The sequence below is a fragment of the Aethalodelphis obliquidens genome, unplaced genomic scaffold (genome assembly GCF_003676395.1).
Source record: "Aethalodelphis obliquidens isolate GAN/ISIS:26980383/991018 unplaced genomic scaffold, ASM367639v1 scaffold5, whole genome shotgun sequence".
Classification (NCBI taxonomy): domain Eukaryota; kingdom Metazoa; phylum Chordata; class Mammalia; order Artiodactyla; family Delphinidae; genus Aethalodelphis; species Aethalodelphis obliquidens.
Window position 1 is genome coordinate 13,118,935 of NW_020837949.1, and position 15,702 is coordinate 13,134,636.

General features: G+C 35.0%; 1 protein-coding gene across 6 annotated transcripts in view; it reads left to right on the plus strand.

Moving 5' to 3' along the window:
* BRAF (B-Raf proto-oncogene, serine/threonine kinase) overlaps window positions 1-15,702 on the plus strand; it is a 162,434-nt gene that overhangs the window by 102,943 nt on the left and 43,789 nt on the right. For all 6 annotated transcript variants that reach the window (XR_003431855.1, XM_027101718.1, XM_027101716.1 and 3 more), the window contains 5 exons: window positions 4,684-4,720; window positions 8,454-8,590; window positions 9,561-9,678; window positions 11,811-11,895; window positions 12,916-13,092. Coding sequence is in view for 5 of the 6 variants with exons in the window: in XM_027101718.1 (XP_026957519.1) it covers window positions 4,684-4,720; window positions 8,454-8,590; window positions 9,561-9,678; window positions 11,811-11,895; window positions 12,916-13,092 (554 nt within the window). In the remaining variant the exon portion in view is untranslated. The remainder of the gene's footprint in view (window positions 1-4,683; window positions 4,721-8,453; window positions 8,591-9,560; window positions 9,679-11,810; window positions 11,896-12,915; window positions 13,093-15,702) is intronic.

Here is a 15,702-nt window from a genome sequence, read left to right on the forward strand (position 1 = left end):
ATTATAACTTAAAGTTTTGTTGAATGTAAAAGAAAATAAACTTTTTATAAATCTTAATTTCATTTTTCAAGATACATTCCCAAGTCAGACTTTCTTCCTATATTTTACTATGAAATTTTTTCTCTATTTTTATTGGGTTCATTTAAAGTAGCCTTTTCTTAATATCAATTTTTCTCAACTAATAAGGTCTTCTTCTATCTGGCTAGACCTGAATATAAAGGAAAAAAAAATAGGAGAGGGAAATATGGAAATAAGGAGATTGTGTGAAATAAGAAATCAAATCTTATTTTTACGTTAGATCTATTGTCAGTATGTTCAAAGTTGTTACCTTTGTATTTACTTTCAAAACTGACGTTCTTTTAGACTATTTCTCTTTATGTCTTAGTGTTACTAAGTTTCTCCTATTGTCTTAGGCTTGAACATTTGGAGTGTCATCTTTATATCTTGCTTTTTCATCTTCCCCTATAAGCAAATAGTCATAAGGTATCACCTTTCCTTTTGATATACGTCTCAAATTTGTTATTACTACCACCATTTGGGCCCATATTTCTTCACTTGAACTACTTATTACATTAATCTCCTAAATAGATTTCTTGCCATTGATTTCTCTCTGCCCATTTCCATTTTTATTGCTATTATCAGAATAATTTTTTATAAGACCTCTATCATCATCTGTTCCTTTGTTCCAAAACTTTCATTTACTTCCCATTGAAAAATATAAACCTTTTAGCATTTCATTCAGTTTCAGTCATTTCATTCAATTTCAGTCATTATTTGTCATTTATTATTCCAGTAAACCAGATTTAATATTTACTCTGGTATAGGCACTGTGTCAGAATAGGGAATTAAGATGAATTAGCACAGTTTTTGCCCTCAAGGAGGTCACAGTCTAATGAAAATGGATGAATCAGCCATATAAATAAATAAACACAAAATATACAGTGATAGTTTATAGAAGGGGATGATAAACCCTACCTGGTTAAATCTAGTAATGTTTAGCAGAGAAAGGACAACATTTAAGCCAGACTGTAGAAGATGAATAGGAAGGAGTTGGAGTTTATTCAGTGCACTTGGTGGGGGTTTTAAGAAGGAAGGGCATTTGTTAAGGAAATGGTATGTGCAGAAATATAGAAGTACCTTTATGTGGGTTGTAATGAATAGTTGGTATTGTAGGAGTTTAGGGTTCAGGAAAAGGGTGGGTAATGGTAGAGGATGAAACTAAGTAGGTAGAGTCCACACTGAAAGACATTATGTTATTATTCTGAGGTCACTATAGTAGTTGGTAATAGGGGGTCCAATAAACTGAGTGGGAAAGAAAGTGATCAGCTCTTTACCTTAGAAAGTTCTTTTGAATTAGTGAGAGATTTGATAGGCGCAATTGTTAGGATTGGATACTGTAAATGGCTACTGTTAATGCTTACTATGTGCTAGATACTTTACATAAATTTTTTTATTCTTTCCTCACAAACACTTGTGAGTTAAGTAGTAGTATTTTCCTTATTTTACTGTTAAGAAAATTAGATTTAGAGATATCAAGAAACTTACCCCAGATCACACAGGTGATAAATGATTGAAATGGGGTAAAACCTGGCCTTTCATTCTTATCTCAATCACTGTTCTATATAGTAGTAGAGGAGAGAAGTGAAAGAGATGAGAGGTAATAAAAGATAATGCCTAGGGACTTCCCTGGTGACACAGTGGTTAAGAATCCACCTGCCAATGCAGGGGACACGGGTTCGATCCCTGGTCTAGGAAGATCCTGCATGCCGCGGAGCAGCTAAGCCTGTGCACCACAACTGCAGAGCCTATGCTCTAGAGCCCATGAGTCAGAACTACTGAGCCCGTGTGCCACAACTTCTGAAGCCCACGCACCTAGCGCCCGTGCTCTGCAACAAGAGAAGCCACCGCAGTGAGAAGCCCGTGCACTGCAACAAAGAGTAGCCCCCTCTCACCGCAACTAGAGAAAGCCTGCGCACAGCAAAGAAGACTCAACGCAGCCAAAAATAAATAAATGGTAATTTTAAAAAAAAGGTAATGCCTAGAGTTGTCTGGCTTAGGTGGATAGATAGTATTTATTCTATCCATTAAGATAGGAAATGCCAAAGGAAGAAGAACAGGGATTGTAGAAATGAAAACGTTAACTTTTATTTTGGACATCTTGACTTTAAGATGTCTGTGGAACTTTCCTTGTTTAGAAGTGCAGTAGCAGTTGAAATAAGGACCTTGAGTAGAGATACAGATTTAGAAATAATTAGCCTATTTTTGTCAGTTAAAGTCATGGATGTAAGTGATATTACTCAAAGACTATATGTAAACTGAAAAGAGGGTAGACATGCAACCCCAGTAAACATTAACATTTGAGATACAGACAGAGACTGTCATTCTCTGTCTCCATTTTAGGCTTCTCTTCCTAACTTTAGCTTCAAATAAGTAAGAGAAAGTAGTGTTGCAGAAGCTAAAGGGAGAAAAGGGGACTTCAAGAATGCTTAAGTAGTTGATGTCAGTTGCCATTGAGACTCAAATGAGATAAGGACTGGAAATGACTATTGAATTGGGCAATTACAATGTCATTTTTACTTCATTGAGAGCTGTTTTAGAGGACTATTGGAGGATAGCAAAACCAGGTAAAGATGTGGGATTAAGTACCAATTTTGAGAAGCTTGGCTATAAAGGAATGCTGAAAGGGCCATAGATTGAAGCAGAGACTTGAGCATATTTGTATCTTCAGGGGAAGAAGCAAGTGAAGAGAGAGGTTAAAAATAACAAGAAAGAATAACTGAGGTAGTAAAATTTCTTGAACTTGGAAGTGATGTTCCTCAGACGCTATGAGGAATTAAAGATGAACATAACTAGCTCCGCAGCTCTTTACAGGCAATATGACCATGGGCAGATGACTTAACCTTGAGGCCTATAGTGTCTACCCCTTGTAGTGATTTGAAAATGCTTATTGTTCTTGGCACAAAATAAGAATTCAAAAATTATAGCTAATATTATTATACAAATGTTTGTAGATATAGAGGCAGAACAGAATGTTCTTTGATAGCTTCTGTTTTCTCTGTCATGCTAAGAAAGGGAAGAGATATAAGTAAGAAAGGAACCCCATAGGAGATTGGCAAAAAGTTTGAAATAGCCAGTATTGGAATACTAGAAGATCCTATTTAACCTAGGTCACATAGATAAAGATTGTCAAGGAGCTTTAAGAACATATTTGAGATTGGAAAATGTAAGTTTATGGTGGTTATTAGCAGTAGGTTGTCTAGAAGACTTTTTTTTTTTTTTTTTGCCACGCCTCTCAGCTTGCAGGATCTTAGTTCCCCGACCAGGGATTGAACCCGGGCTACGGCAGTGAAAGCGCAGAGTCCTAACCACTGGACCACCAGGGAAGTCCTCCTCTGCTTTTCTTTTCTGCTTTCCTGTCTGCCCCTCAAACCCCAACACTTAGATCATCTTCTTCAAATGCTTCACCAATGGCCAAGTTCTATAGTTATTTATTTATCCTTTGAACTTACGTAGCATGAAGAATCTTTTCACCCATGCTATTTATTTGGCAATTAACTAAGCAACTTTGGCACCTTTTTTATTGTTTTCTTAAGCCCTTATTCTTATATCACATAATTTCTATGTGTGTATATCTTTCTTACACTTAGATTATAAGCTCTCAAGAACACAAAGTTAGTGAGACCACCATGATTTTTTATATTTATTGATAGTCACACAACCCCTAACATTAGCATCTTATTTGGAGATATGAGTATTTGTTGATTATTCTGTAGAAAATGTTAAATGCTTTATATAATACATTGAACATGACAGAAATACATCTGTAAAGAATGTGCTCTTTGTTTTAGCCTATAAACGAAAAGCTGCCTATTTGCAAAGAGACTTATTTAGAGACCTCGTATTTAAGTTATACTGGGTAGATTAAGTTCTGTCTGTCAGGGTCCAAATTGCACTGTATTGCCAGTAGGCTCTTCCCCCACTGCCCTGCCCCACGTTGTCTGTTGTAAAAAGCTGTATTTTAATAATAAAGACAAATTTTTTTTCCCCTTGTAGTGTGTCCTTACACATTTATATTTTTATAATTGTATCAGTGTACATTTAATTTTGTATTCTTTTTTATTGTAAACATGTTTTATGAGTCAAGGTTCATAATTGTTTTAGTAGCTACATAATACTTACTAAATTGATACACTATAGTTAACCAATATGTCAATATGCCTAAAATAGGGAAATAATTTCTGGTTTTTTAGTATAATGGATAATGTTGCACTAAACATCTTTGTGCATATCATTTTTTTCTTCTGAATTATTTCCTTAGGAAAAATTCCCAGAAGTGGAATTACAGGATCAAAGGGTATGAACATTTTATGGCTCTTAATATGTGCCAGTAGAATTTTTTTTTAAGAATTAATGCAGCCATTGGTTCTGAATGGCCTGAAATGGATTTCAACATTTCATCAGGACTAATAATCCCTTCAATCTAGGGTTAGGTTGGCGAGTGCTTCAAATTTTTTATTTTATCATGTTCACTAGCTAATTCCATATTCTTTCTGTTTTGTGAAGTAATTTATAAGGCAGGTATTATTTTGAATTAACCTTTCTGTGAATGCTTAATGGAAAATAAAATTTTATTACTTTCTTACCATATTCTTTGATTAAATATACATTACTATTTATTTGTAGGACTTGATTAGAGACCAAGGGTTTCGTAGTGATGGAGGTAAGTGGTGATTTCAATTAAAAAAAAAAATCAGGGAAAAATGCAATTGCTTTGCTGCTTGTCTCCTTTATATTTGCTTCTTTCATGAAACACAGACACAGAGAAAAATGTGCAGAGAAAAACCAAAAATTGTTTGCTTTTCTGTAGTATTTATCATTTATCTCTAATAAAATTTTAACTAATTCATAGCCAGAGAAAAAGAGAGGACATAAAAGGGAGTCTTAAATGTACTATCTACAGTTTTTTAGATGTTGTTATCGAGGAGAGATCCTTAATTTTTTTACCCACTTTATTCCTTACCATCTCCACTAATACTTAAAGATTGAGCTTACAACCAGTTAAAACTTGACTCCCCTACATCATTCTTGGGGAGAATCCCTGGGGTTGCCTGCTACAACTTGCCAGTTTGTTAGACATTGTCAGCCACTTCCCTTCAGCTTTCTAGAAGGCTTTGGAATATATACTTTATAGCATGGACCCCTAATAGAAAAGCCTAGTTCCCGTTTTACTAGTCCAGTAAATAAAATAAGCAAATGAGAAACTGAATTGAGATTTCTTACAGAATTTTCATCAGATGTTCACTCTAGCACACAGTGAAAATTGGGAGCATAGCAAAACATTACTTTAGAAAATACTTTTTAAATAAGATTTTACTCCCATAAGATTTTTCTAAGAGATGGTGTTTGAAACTGTCTTGACGTTTTCTTCCAGGTGGTCCTTTATGCTTACCTCTTCAGCTGTCTTCTATTTAATAAGGAAGCCCTACAATACCTGCATATCTTGTTTAGAGTTGGTCTCTTCACTGTGACCTGCTTTATATTCAAAATATCTAAGCCCAGACTCAAAGATACTTTATGTTGAATAAACATTGAGTAAACCATCTTTTGTTGTAATATTTATATATACCTGTGGACCTACCAAAATAATAAGCCTGCATTATGTACTCTGGACTTAGTATTTACTATAGCACATAGTTATAAAAGTTTTTTTTTTTTCCTGTTTGTTGTTCCATGAACCCACCAATTAATGTTGCTGCCAGTATGACTTTCATATGTCTTAATAGCTGTGGCTTTTGATAATTTTGCCCAATACATCCAGCATTTAAATGTTGCCATCATGTTAGCATCACAGAGTTAACTTAGTCATAAAAATTGCCTGCTTAGTACCAAAAATCAAATGCCATTTCTTATCCTTTTTGTGAATCACTTTATAAAGAATCATTGGAATTTTATGAAAATAAGCAGATTTTTTAGACATCCAGAATTATTTTGTGAAGCAGGCTTCAACTCATTTATTCCCCGTGACTTCTTTCATTTCTTCTGTGTGTCTGTCTTCCTGTGTTTGCCTGCCCCTCTCTTTTTCTTCTAACAGCCCCTTTGAACCAGCTGATGCGCTGTCTTCGGAAATACCAATCCCGGACTCCCAGTCCCCTCCTACATTCTGTCCCCAGTGAAATAGTGTTTGATTTTGAGCCTGGCCCAGTGTTCAGAGGTAGTTGGGCTCTTCTTTCTTGTTTTCACCCAAAGCAAACTAAATATAAACAACAGATACTGTTTGTGCCTCACCCTCACAGTGTGTGTTTGTAAGTGTGAGAGTTTTCAGTACTAAATTTCTGCTTGGCCTGGCTGGAATGCTCTGAATGTGCTTCTCACACATACTCACTACCACAAGCTTTCTGTATGCTGTCTGTCATAAATTTTTAAAAGCAAGAAAATTCTGAGTTGAGATTTCCATCTTGTTTTTTGTTATATTACTTACTTTTTGGTCTTGATTATTTCTTAAACTCGGTGGGTGACAGTAAATAATGTGGGGAGGGGCTTCTTCAAGTTGAATTTATTTTACTTTAATCCATTTAGCTGATAACCTTGATGGCTGCTAATAATGGTTATCAATTTTTTTGGTTTTTTAAAAAAGTGGAAATCCCTATTATGAGTTCTTACTAGACTTTTTGCTTTATTCTTCTGTAAATGTGTCCTTTTTTTAAAAACATAGGACATGTATATTTTATATCAAAGGTAGGGAACCTTGTTATAACCTTGTTATATTCACTAAGAAAGAAGATTTGTAATATATTTGGGGTATTTTAGCATACTTCAGAAAATTAGGATTTATACTTTCAGTTATGCCCTCATGTGAGGAAAAAGTTAGCAGTATAATTTCACTCATCCATTTTATCTTTTCCATCCTTTAATTACTGGTTAAACTGATTTTTAAAAATTTAAGTCAAAATTTAGATGGGTATCTTGCTGTAAATATTTTTAATGAATTATATTTACTGGCTTTTCCTAGTTAGTGTCTTTTAACTTATTCTGAATGTAATGGTGGCATTTCAGATTTTTGCTCTCTCAGCCCAACTTTCTCAGAAAATCCATGGAATGGGCTGGAAGTTACAGAGTACTGAGTAGTGTAATTAAAGTAAGTGATACAATACAGCACTGAGTAGATCAGAATTGTGAAGCCTGGGTGAGCAGTTAAGGCTTTATGATGTTGAAAATTATCAGTGGAAGGCAGAATATGGATTGTGCTCTAATTAATAGACATTCCAGATACCATTTTCTTTTAGAAAATTGCATGTGAGGTCATGGAAATTCTACATGATGACATATGTGGTGTAGTAATGAGAAAAGTTCTACACAGTTTTAACATTTAAATGTTGCCATTAGTATTCTGATCCTTGTTCTTTGAAAGATAGTGACTTTTTAACTAGAGAATAGTTATCTACTTTTTTAAAAAATTGAAGTCTTTTTGTTCTGTATGTGCAGACATTACCTAGCATCTCAGTCCTACTTAGCTATACTCAGGCCCCACTAGGAGTCATTGCTCTGAACCCCTCTGAACCAGGTGCTTTCTGTACATGAATTGGGATTTTTGCTCAATCAGCATTTGGAAAAATGTCCATCACAAAGGTATGCAACCCTGCCAGCTGAGTCCGTTTTCAAAGCGTGTACCCCTTGGACTCGTTTGGCTGATAAACTTTTTCCATTTGTAGTAACTTGGCTGAGAGGCCACAGCACTTACCTTGGCCTCATTTTATAGGCAGAGGTTTTTCAGAAAGTCTTGAGAAACCTGCTTGGCTTTGTTTGCATTAACTTTGTTATGCAGGTAGAATTTCATCTTTGTGTAGCAAAATAAGCCTCCAGGAACCAATGAAAGTGACCAGTATCTCTCACTCTTAAATAGTATAGTATATAGTATAGGATTTTTAAAAATTTCAGTGGCTAATATGAAAGAGCCAGGTAATGTCAACATTATGGCCGTTATCAGAATATGTTTCCATTTGGGGAATTTCTATCTTTTTTTTAATTGATAGGCTGTTAAGGTAACATAATTAAAAGTTTATTTTTTATATTTGCTTTTAAGTTGATTTTGCTTCTTATTTTTTGATCAAAGAAAAAACTTGGGAGTATTTTTTAGTGTTTATCTCTTATTTTAAAAAGATTATTTTTCTCCTAGACTCTGCACCAATAAACAAAGTATATATCTGTAATCTGATGTTTTAAAGGTCATTAAATTGACCAGAAAGCTAAAAGTATAAAACTAAAAGAAATTGTAGTTTTTTAATTTAAAGCTAGTCACCAAATGAGGCTCCTTTTTTGCCTGTCCTTTCCAAATGGTATTAGAACATATACTGAATTTTTAAAATAAGTCTAAATCTCCCTCTACCCTCTGCCCCCAATAAGCTAATGTACTTGATCCTCCTTTAATAGATATATTTTTCCTTTCACTAACTCAGGATCAACCACAGGTTTATCTGCCACGCCCCCTGCCTCATTACCTGGCTCACTCACTAATGTGAAAGCATTACAGAAATCTCCAGGACCTCAGCGAGAAAGGAAGTCATCTTCATCCTCAGAAGACAGGAATCGAATGGTGAGAGTATATGATATCTTTTTTCCTCTAAGTTCTGTCTTCTTAGAAGTCATAGCCAAATGTAATGTCACCTTTTAGATATATGATATCTAGTGGCATATATGTCCATATGTGACACAGAATTCCCATAATCAAATAAATTTAAGAGCTGATAGTTTTTTGCTTAAAAACAAAACACAACACTGATTTTTGCTCTCAACTGTAATATAATTGAGTAAAAGGCAGTTTTGGAAGAGCAAGAATAGTGTTGTTTCTAAACTATGGAAAGAGAGTAAGCTAGTATTTTAGGAGGCATGATTAGGCATGTATGTTCTAAAGAGTTGGTCTGAAATACAAATATCTACCAAAGGACATTCTTCCCTAATGAAAAATTGGCTATCTGCTGTAAATTAAATCTGTAGTAAAAACTAATTATTTTAGCAATAGTATATGTTGGATATGTGGGTCCTTTATCATCCCAAAGTGATTGTATATGTTGATAAATTTTTTTAAGAGAGAGATTGGGTCAGATAAGATATATGAGGAAATTTAGCACTGACAGGGAGAAAGTAATTAGATTATCAACAGCCATAGTATGTTAACTTTTTGGCCTTTGGAGCCAGAACTAGTCACAAATGTATAGCACTTATCTTGCTCCTAGTAGTCTTCCAAATGATAAAAAAGCTGCTTTATTTTATTGATTTTAATAATAAAATTTAATAATAGTAACATTTCTGCTCATACCCAATAAATAATTTTTATTTTTTAATAAACTGTTTCCACCCTAATACTGACTTAGGTCTTAAACTTAAGTTCTATATTGTAAGAATCATCCTTCTATTATTCCTCTAGAGTGTGGGGTTTTTTCCAAAGTTCTTGCTCTCTTCCTAACTTATGTCCCTTTCAGGAATAGGGAAATGTACTTAGTGTGAAGCATAAGATTTTCCTTTTTTGTTTGCCTTGGCTTGACTTTTGCACTATTTTTATCAAGAAAACACTTGGTAGACGGGATTCAAGTGACGATTGGGAGATTCCTGATGGGCAGATCACAGTGGGACAAAGAATTGGATCCGGGTCATTTGGGACAGTCTACAAGGGAAAGTGGCATGGTATGTAATACGGTGACCTTGTCACAAATTATAATAATAGAATATAATAACTTTTGTAAAAATATATCAAAGGGAGTATTCACTGTTTGCATCATTAAGCTAATTTTGATCAGATGCAAGAGTCCTCCAAAGGTTTATAACAGAAATTATGGGAAATAAAAACTGGATTCACAGCAGCCAGAAGTTTAATCATTATACTACAGTAATAATTTTTAAAGTTGATCCTCCAGATGAGCTAGTCCCCAAGATTTTTTATTTTTATAAGTCTTTCTGGTGGTAATTTTATTTGTATTATAAACCACAAGTAAACATATAAAAAGAGTGCTTACCAAAGGAAAGAGTGGGCAGTAAACATACAAAAAATGTTCAGTCTCACTAGTTGTGAAAGAATTACAAATTCAAAAAATAGAAATCATTATTGCCTCTCAAATGACTTATATTTCTTTGAAAAGATAATCAAATGGACAAAGGTTTTTTTTTAAATTGATTATATTTAGAGTTGTGATTGTAATGCTGCTGGTGGAAACATAAATTGCTATGAATTTTCTGGAGGGCAGTTTGGCAATATGTATATAGAGCCAACAGTTCCATTTGTAGAACAGGAACAAACAGATGTGTGTGCAAGTATATTCATTAGAGATTTGATATTCATGAAAAATGGAAATAACTTAAGTGCTCATTAATAGAGGAAGGAATAAATAAATTGATAACCTCCATATATGATTATATAGAAATTAAAATGGTATGGTAGATGTCTATTTTATGGAAAAGTGTATGTAGTATATTTTAAAAGCAGCACGTATAATATCCCATATTATGAAGCTACATATAATTATATATAACATAAGTTTTTAAATGACCATCAGTATTTTAGTATATATCTTTTTAGGTTGCCTTTTTCATATGTATTTATAAATATTTATACTGCATACATATAGAAGCCTAGTAGGGTATACATCAATAGGTTAACAATGGTCATTTCAGAGTGACATGATTATGGGAAATTTTAATTTTATTCCTTTTGCTTTCAAAATGTTTAATTTTTTAATTTTAAGTTTGATTTTTTTTTTTACTATAAGCACTTTATTTTATAATCAGGAAAAATCAGTAAGTTAGTTTAATTATATTGAAATATACATGCAAAAAAGTACACATAAGTGTACAAGTAGCTAAAATTTCACAAAGTCAACACACTGTTCAATAAACAAAACATTACCAGCACTCTAGAAGTCCTCCTTATGCCCTCTGCCCCCAAGGGTAACCACTGTCCTGACCTAAACAGAAATGATACAGGATGTACTCCTTTGTATCTGGTCCTTTTTACTCAATATTGTTTATAAGATTCATCTATATTATTGTATGTAGTTGTAGGTTATTCATTCTCTATATAGGGTTCATTGTGTGACTGTAGCATGACTATCTACTGTGTGATGAGCATTTGAATAGTTTCCAGTTTGGGGCAATTATGGATGCTACTTCTATGAGTATTCTTAGTACCTGTCGTTTGGTGAACACGTGTCCAAGTTAGTTGGTATATACCTAGGAAAGAATTGTGGGGTCCGTAGTAGGTAATGCCAACAGTGTTTCAAGTGGTTGTACCAATTTATACACCCTTTGGCAACGTGTAAGAATTGTACCTGTTTCACATGCGGTTTTGTGTGTTTTTTAAATAATTTTCCTAAGTAAAAAGCAACAAGTGATCCATGGATTTGAAAAGGTGTTAAATACTCTGATAAAGAAGTCTGCAGTTTTCTATTTCAGCCAAGTTGCATTGGGCCTGTCTACTGCAGTTTTAACATTCAGTTAGTGAATGCGTCTAATTTAGTTTTGTTAAATAACTAGGAAGATATCATGGGTGTTTAATTGGTTAAACTAAATTTCCAGGGGAAAAATGAGATTGGCTGGTTTTTTTTGGATTGGTATTTTGAAATACTAGTATAGGAATATTATTGTTAGTTTAGTTTTTATCCTTAGAAAATTAATGCAGTTTAGGAAGTTAAGGTATAATTTATTTGCAGTTTTATAATGGTATAGTTTTAAGGCCGTAGTAATTAGTGAAAATACCCTAGGTTTTTTTATATTTTTAAATTTTAAAAATTGGAATGACATTTGGAATGGCAATTACCTTTTAGGTGATGTGGCAGTGAAAATGTTGAATGTGACAGCACCCACACCTCAGCAGTTACAGGCCTTCAAAAATGAAGTAGGAGTACTCAGGTGAGCTTGTGTGAATCACGTTTTCCAGAGAAGTTATCTTGATCAACTTGTGTTTTCCAGTGGTAGCCACTGTTAGCTTTACAGACTTACTTAAAATGAATAAAACAAAGTTTGTCTGAGTATATTTTGTCTTTAACTGTATTCTTTTAAGTGGTATGCAATATTACATAGTACAGCTGATAGAAATATTAATCCTAGAGTGAATTAATGGAAATACAGTGTTCTGATCACGAGAAGTAATACTTCCACTTATGGAGACAATGCTCTCAAAATTCTAAGCTTATCAGAACACATTTAGAGATTATATCAAGCCCTGGAACTTGAGGAAAATTAACAAACTAGAACATGTCCAGGCAAGGACAACTTAGGTGGGAAGGATTCTGGAACTGTAACTTAGGGAGAAAATAGTCAACAGAACTGAGAATATTTGGGTCCATAGAAGGCCGTTATGTTCAAGAGGATATAAACTTACTTGTTTCATTGCAGAGAGCAGAACAGGGAATCCAGTGGCGGAAGTTGTAGGAAAATGATTTTTTCTCAACCTAAAATTTTACTAATACTAGAACCATTTTAAAAGAAAAAAAAGAGGGGACTTTCCTGGTGGTCCAGTGGTTAGGACTGCAAACTTCCACTGCAGGGGGCACAGGTTCAATCCCTGCTTGAGGAACTAAGATCCCACATGCCACGCAGTACAGCCAAAAAAATTTTAAAAAGAAAGAAAGAAAAAGAGTATTGGGAACAGGCTACAGTCTCAGTGATAAACTTCCCATAATTGAAGGTATTTAAGGAATCTCTAGTTGCCTATCTATGAGGTATACTAAAAAAGATATTTATGAAAAGGGTAGGATGTTAGACTAGACAGTTCCTAAAGTCTCATCTAAATTTATCCTTCTGTTGGCTTTTTTAAAAATACCTTTTTCTGACAACATCTTATTAATAAGTAGACTGCTTCGGCCCTCTTTTTTAACATTTGCTAAAGTTTATCAACATTTACTATTTACTGTCACATTTCTTTTACAGGAAAACTCGACATGTGAATATCCTACTCTTCATGGGTTATTCAACAAAGCCACAACTGGCTATTGTTACCCAGTGGTGTGAGGGCTCCAGCCTATATCATCATCTCCACATCATTGAGACCAAATTCGAGATGATCAAACTTATAGATATTGCACGGCAGACTGCACAGGGCATGGAGTAAGTTCCATTCTATTAAATCTCTTGTAAGTTACTTTTGAAGACCATTGAGGATATTTTAAAGGTTTTAGCTATTATTTTTTGACGTACATTTTCAGTTACTGTCCAGCAACATGTAGACACTTTTAACTAATGGCTAGCAATATGATATTTGAAATAAAATAGCCTCTGTCTAGTATAGTCTTCAAAACATATATCAAATATTGATAATAAATATATGGCTACAAATTTATGTTTAGCATGCTGTAATTTAGCTAAGCAATAAGGGTTCAAAAGACAAAAATAGGCCAAAAAAAAAACCCACTAAAAAGTCATTAACAGTTATTGAAGTATATAAAATGATTGTTAGTTATCCTTTCAAATTTTTTCCACGTACCCATATTTTCTATTGCAAAATGATCATCTGTGTGAAATAAAGAAAAAGTAAAATAAAATGAAAGTCCGCATTTTGATCCTTTTTGAGGATTTCAAGTTGACTTGTTCATATCCATTGAATTTTGCTGTGTAATTTAAAAGATAAAAAGTTACTCTAGGGGCTTCCCTGGTGGCGCAGTGGTTGAGAATCTGCCTGCTAATGCAGGGGACACCGGTTCGAGCCCTGGTCTGGGAGGATCCCACATGCCGCGGAACAACTGGGCCCGTGAGCCACAACTACTGAGCCTGCGCGTCTGGAGCCTGTGCTCCGCAACAAGAGAGGCCGTGATAGTGAGAGGCCCGCGCACCGCCATGAAGAGTGGCCCCCGCTTGCCACAACTAGAGAAAGCCCTTGCACAGAAATGAAGACCCAATACAGCAAAAATAAATAAATAAATTTATTTTTAAAAAAAAAGTTACTCTGTAAAATTTATCATGGGTCAAAATAGGAAACTGACTACAAAGAATAAATTTTGCATGCAAGTACAAATAAACAGGTAAATCAAAAGGTAAAATTAAATAAATTTTGAAAGCACTTAGATGAAAAAATTTAAGTAAAATATGTTTGAAAGTTCCATAGGTAGTTTAAAAATATGCATGTGTCTTAAGTTAATTTAACATTTTATAGTATACAAATGGCTTTCACATGCATAGGCCATTATGTCATTTAATCTTCATAATGTTATGAAGTAGATTTTTTTTTTTTTTTTTTTTTTGCGGTACGCGGGCCTCTCACTGTTGTGGCCTGTCCCGTTGCGGAGCACAGGCTCCGGACGTGCAGGCTCAGCGGCCATGGCTCACGGGCCCAGCCTCTCCGCGGCATGTGGGATCCTCCCGGACCGGGGCACAAACCTGTGTCCCCTGCATCGGCAGGCGGACTCTCAACCACTGCACCACCAGGGAAGCCCAGATATTTTTATTTTATGTTTACAGATAAGGAAACAGGCTTCTAAATGACTTGTCTAGACTCCACATTTAATAAGCAGCAGCAAAGGTGTTTAAGTCAGGATTTTTGACTCCCAAACCATTATTCTTTCCCCATAACCACTATAACCACTATACTGCTTTTACATTATAAAATTAGAATAAAAAAGGTAAAAGAGTATACATGTACTAATGCCTAAAACTCTGACTCAGGATCATTTGTAGCAAATAAGCATAGAACCAAGACTCAAAACCAGATCTAGCTGTTAAATCTTCCCACTGTCCTACCCTCTCTGTCTCAAAACTAGGCAATATATCTGTAATTTAGATTGTTTATAAACCTGTATTCAGCCAAAATCCTTATTGCAGCAAATTATTACCTTATTCAATAACATTACCACTTATCCAGTAGACTTAAAACAATCCCACCTCTGAATCTGAATCTGTTCAAATCTGAAAGATTATATTAAAATCTTGCAAAGAGGGACTTCCCTGGTGGCACAGTGGTTAAGAATCCGCCTGCCAATGCAGGGGACACAGGTTTGAGCCCTGGTCCGGGAGGATCCCACATGCCGTGGAACAACTAAGCCTATGGGCCACAACTACTGAGCCTGCGCTCTAGAGCCCATGTGCCGCAACTACTGAAGCCCGCACACCTAGAGCCTGTGCGCCGCAACATGACAAGCCACCACAATGAGAAGCCCGTGCACCACAACGAAGAGTAGCCCCTGCTCGCCACAACTAGAGAAAGCCCGCACGCACAGCAATGAAGACCCAACGCAGCCAATTAATTAATTAATTAAAAAATCTTGCAAAGAGTAAACCTTGGCCAGAATGGTAAACATTGAGAGAGAAACAAAGCTTGTTCTGCTCCCACCCCACCAGTCTCTTTGCTGTTTCTTCAGCAGGCCAAGCATGCTCTTTCCTCAGGGCCTTTGTACTTGTTATTTTCTTTTGGGGATAAGTTCTCATGCCACAGATATTCATAGAGTTTCTCTCCTTTGTCTCTGTTCAAATGTTGCCTTTTAAAGGAAGCCTTCCCTGATCACCTTATATAACATTTTCCTGCTCCACTCTGTCACTCTATACCCCATTCTTGTTTTTGTTTTTAACACCCAATTCCATATAACATATTTGTTTATTGTCTGTCATCCCCACTAGAATACAAGCTGTACCAGAGCAGGGGTCTTGTTTTGTTCATTGTTTTATCTCTAATGCGTAGAACAAGGCCTGGCCTATGATAGATACATATGACAAAAATTAAAAAATGAA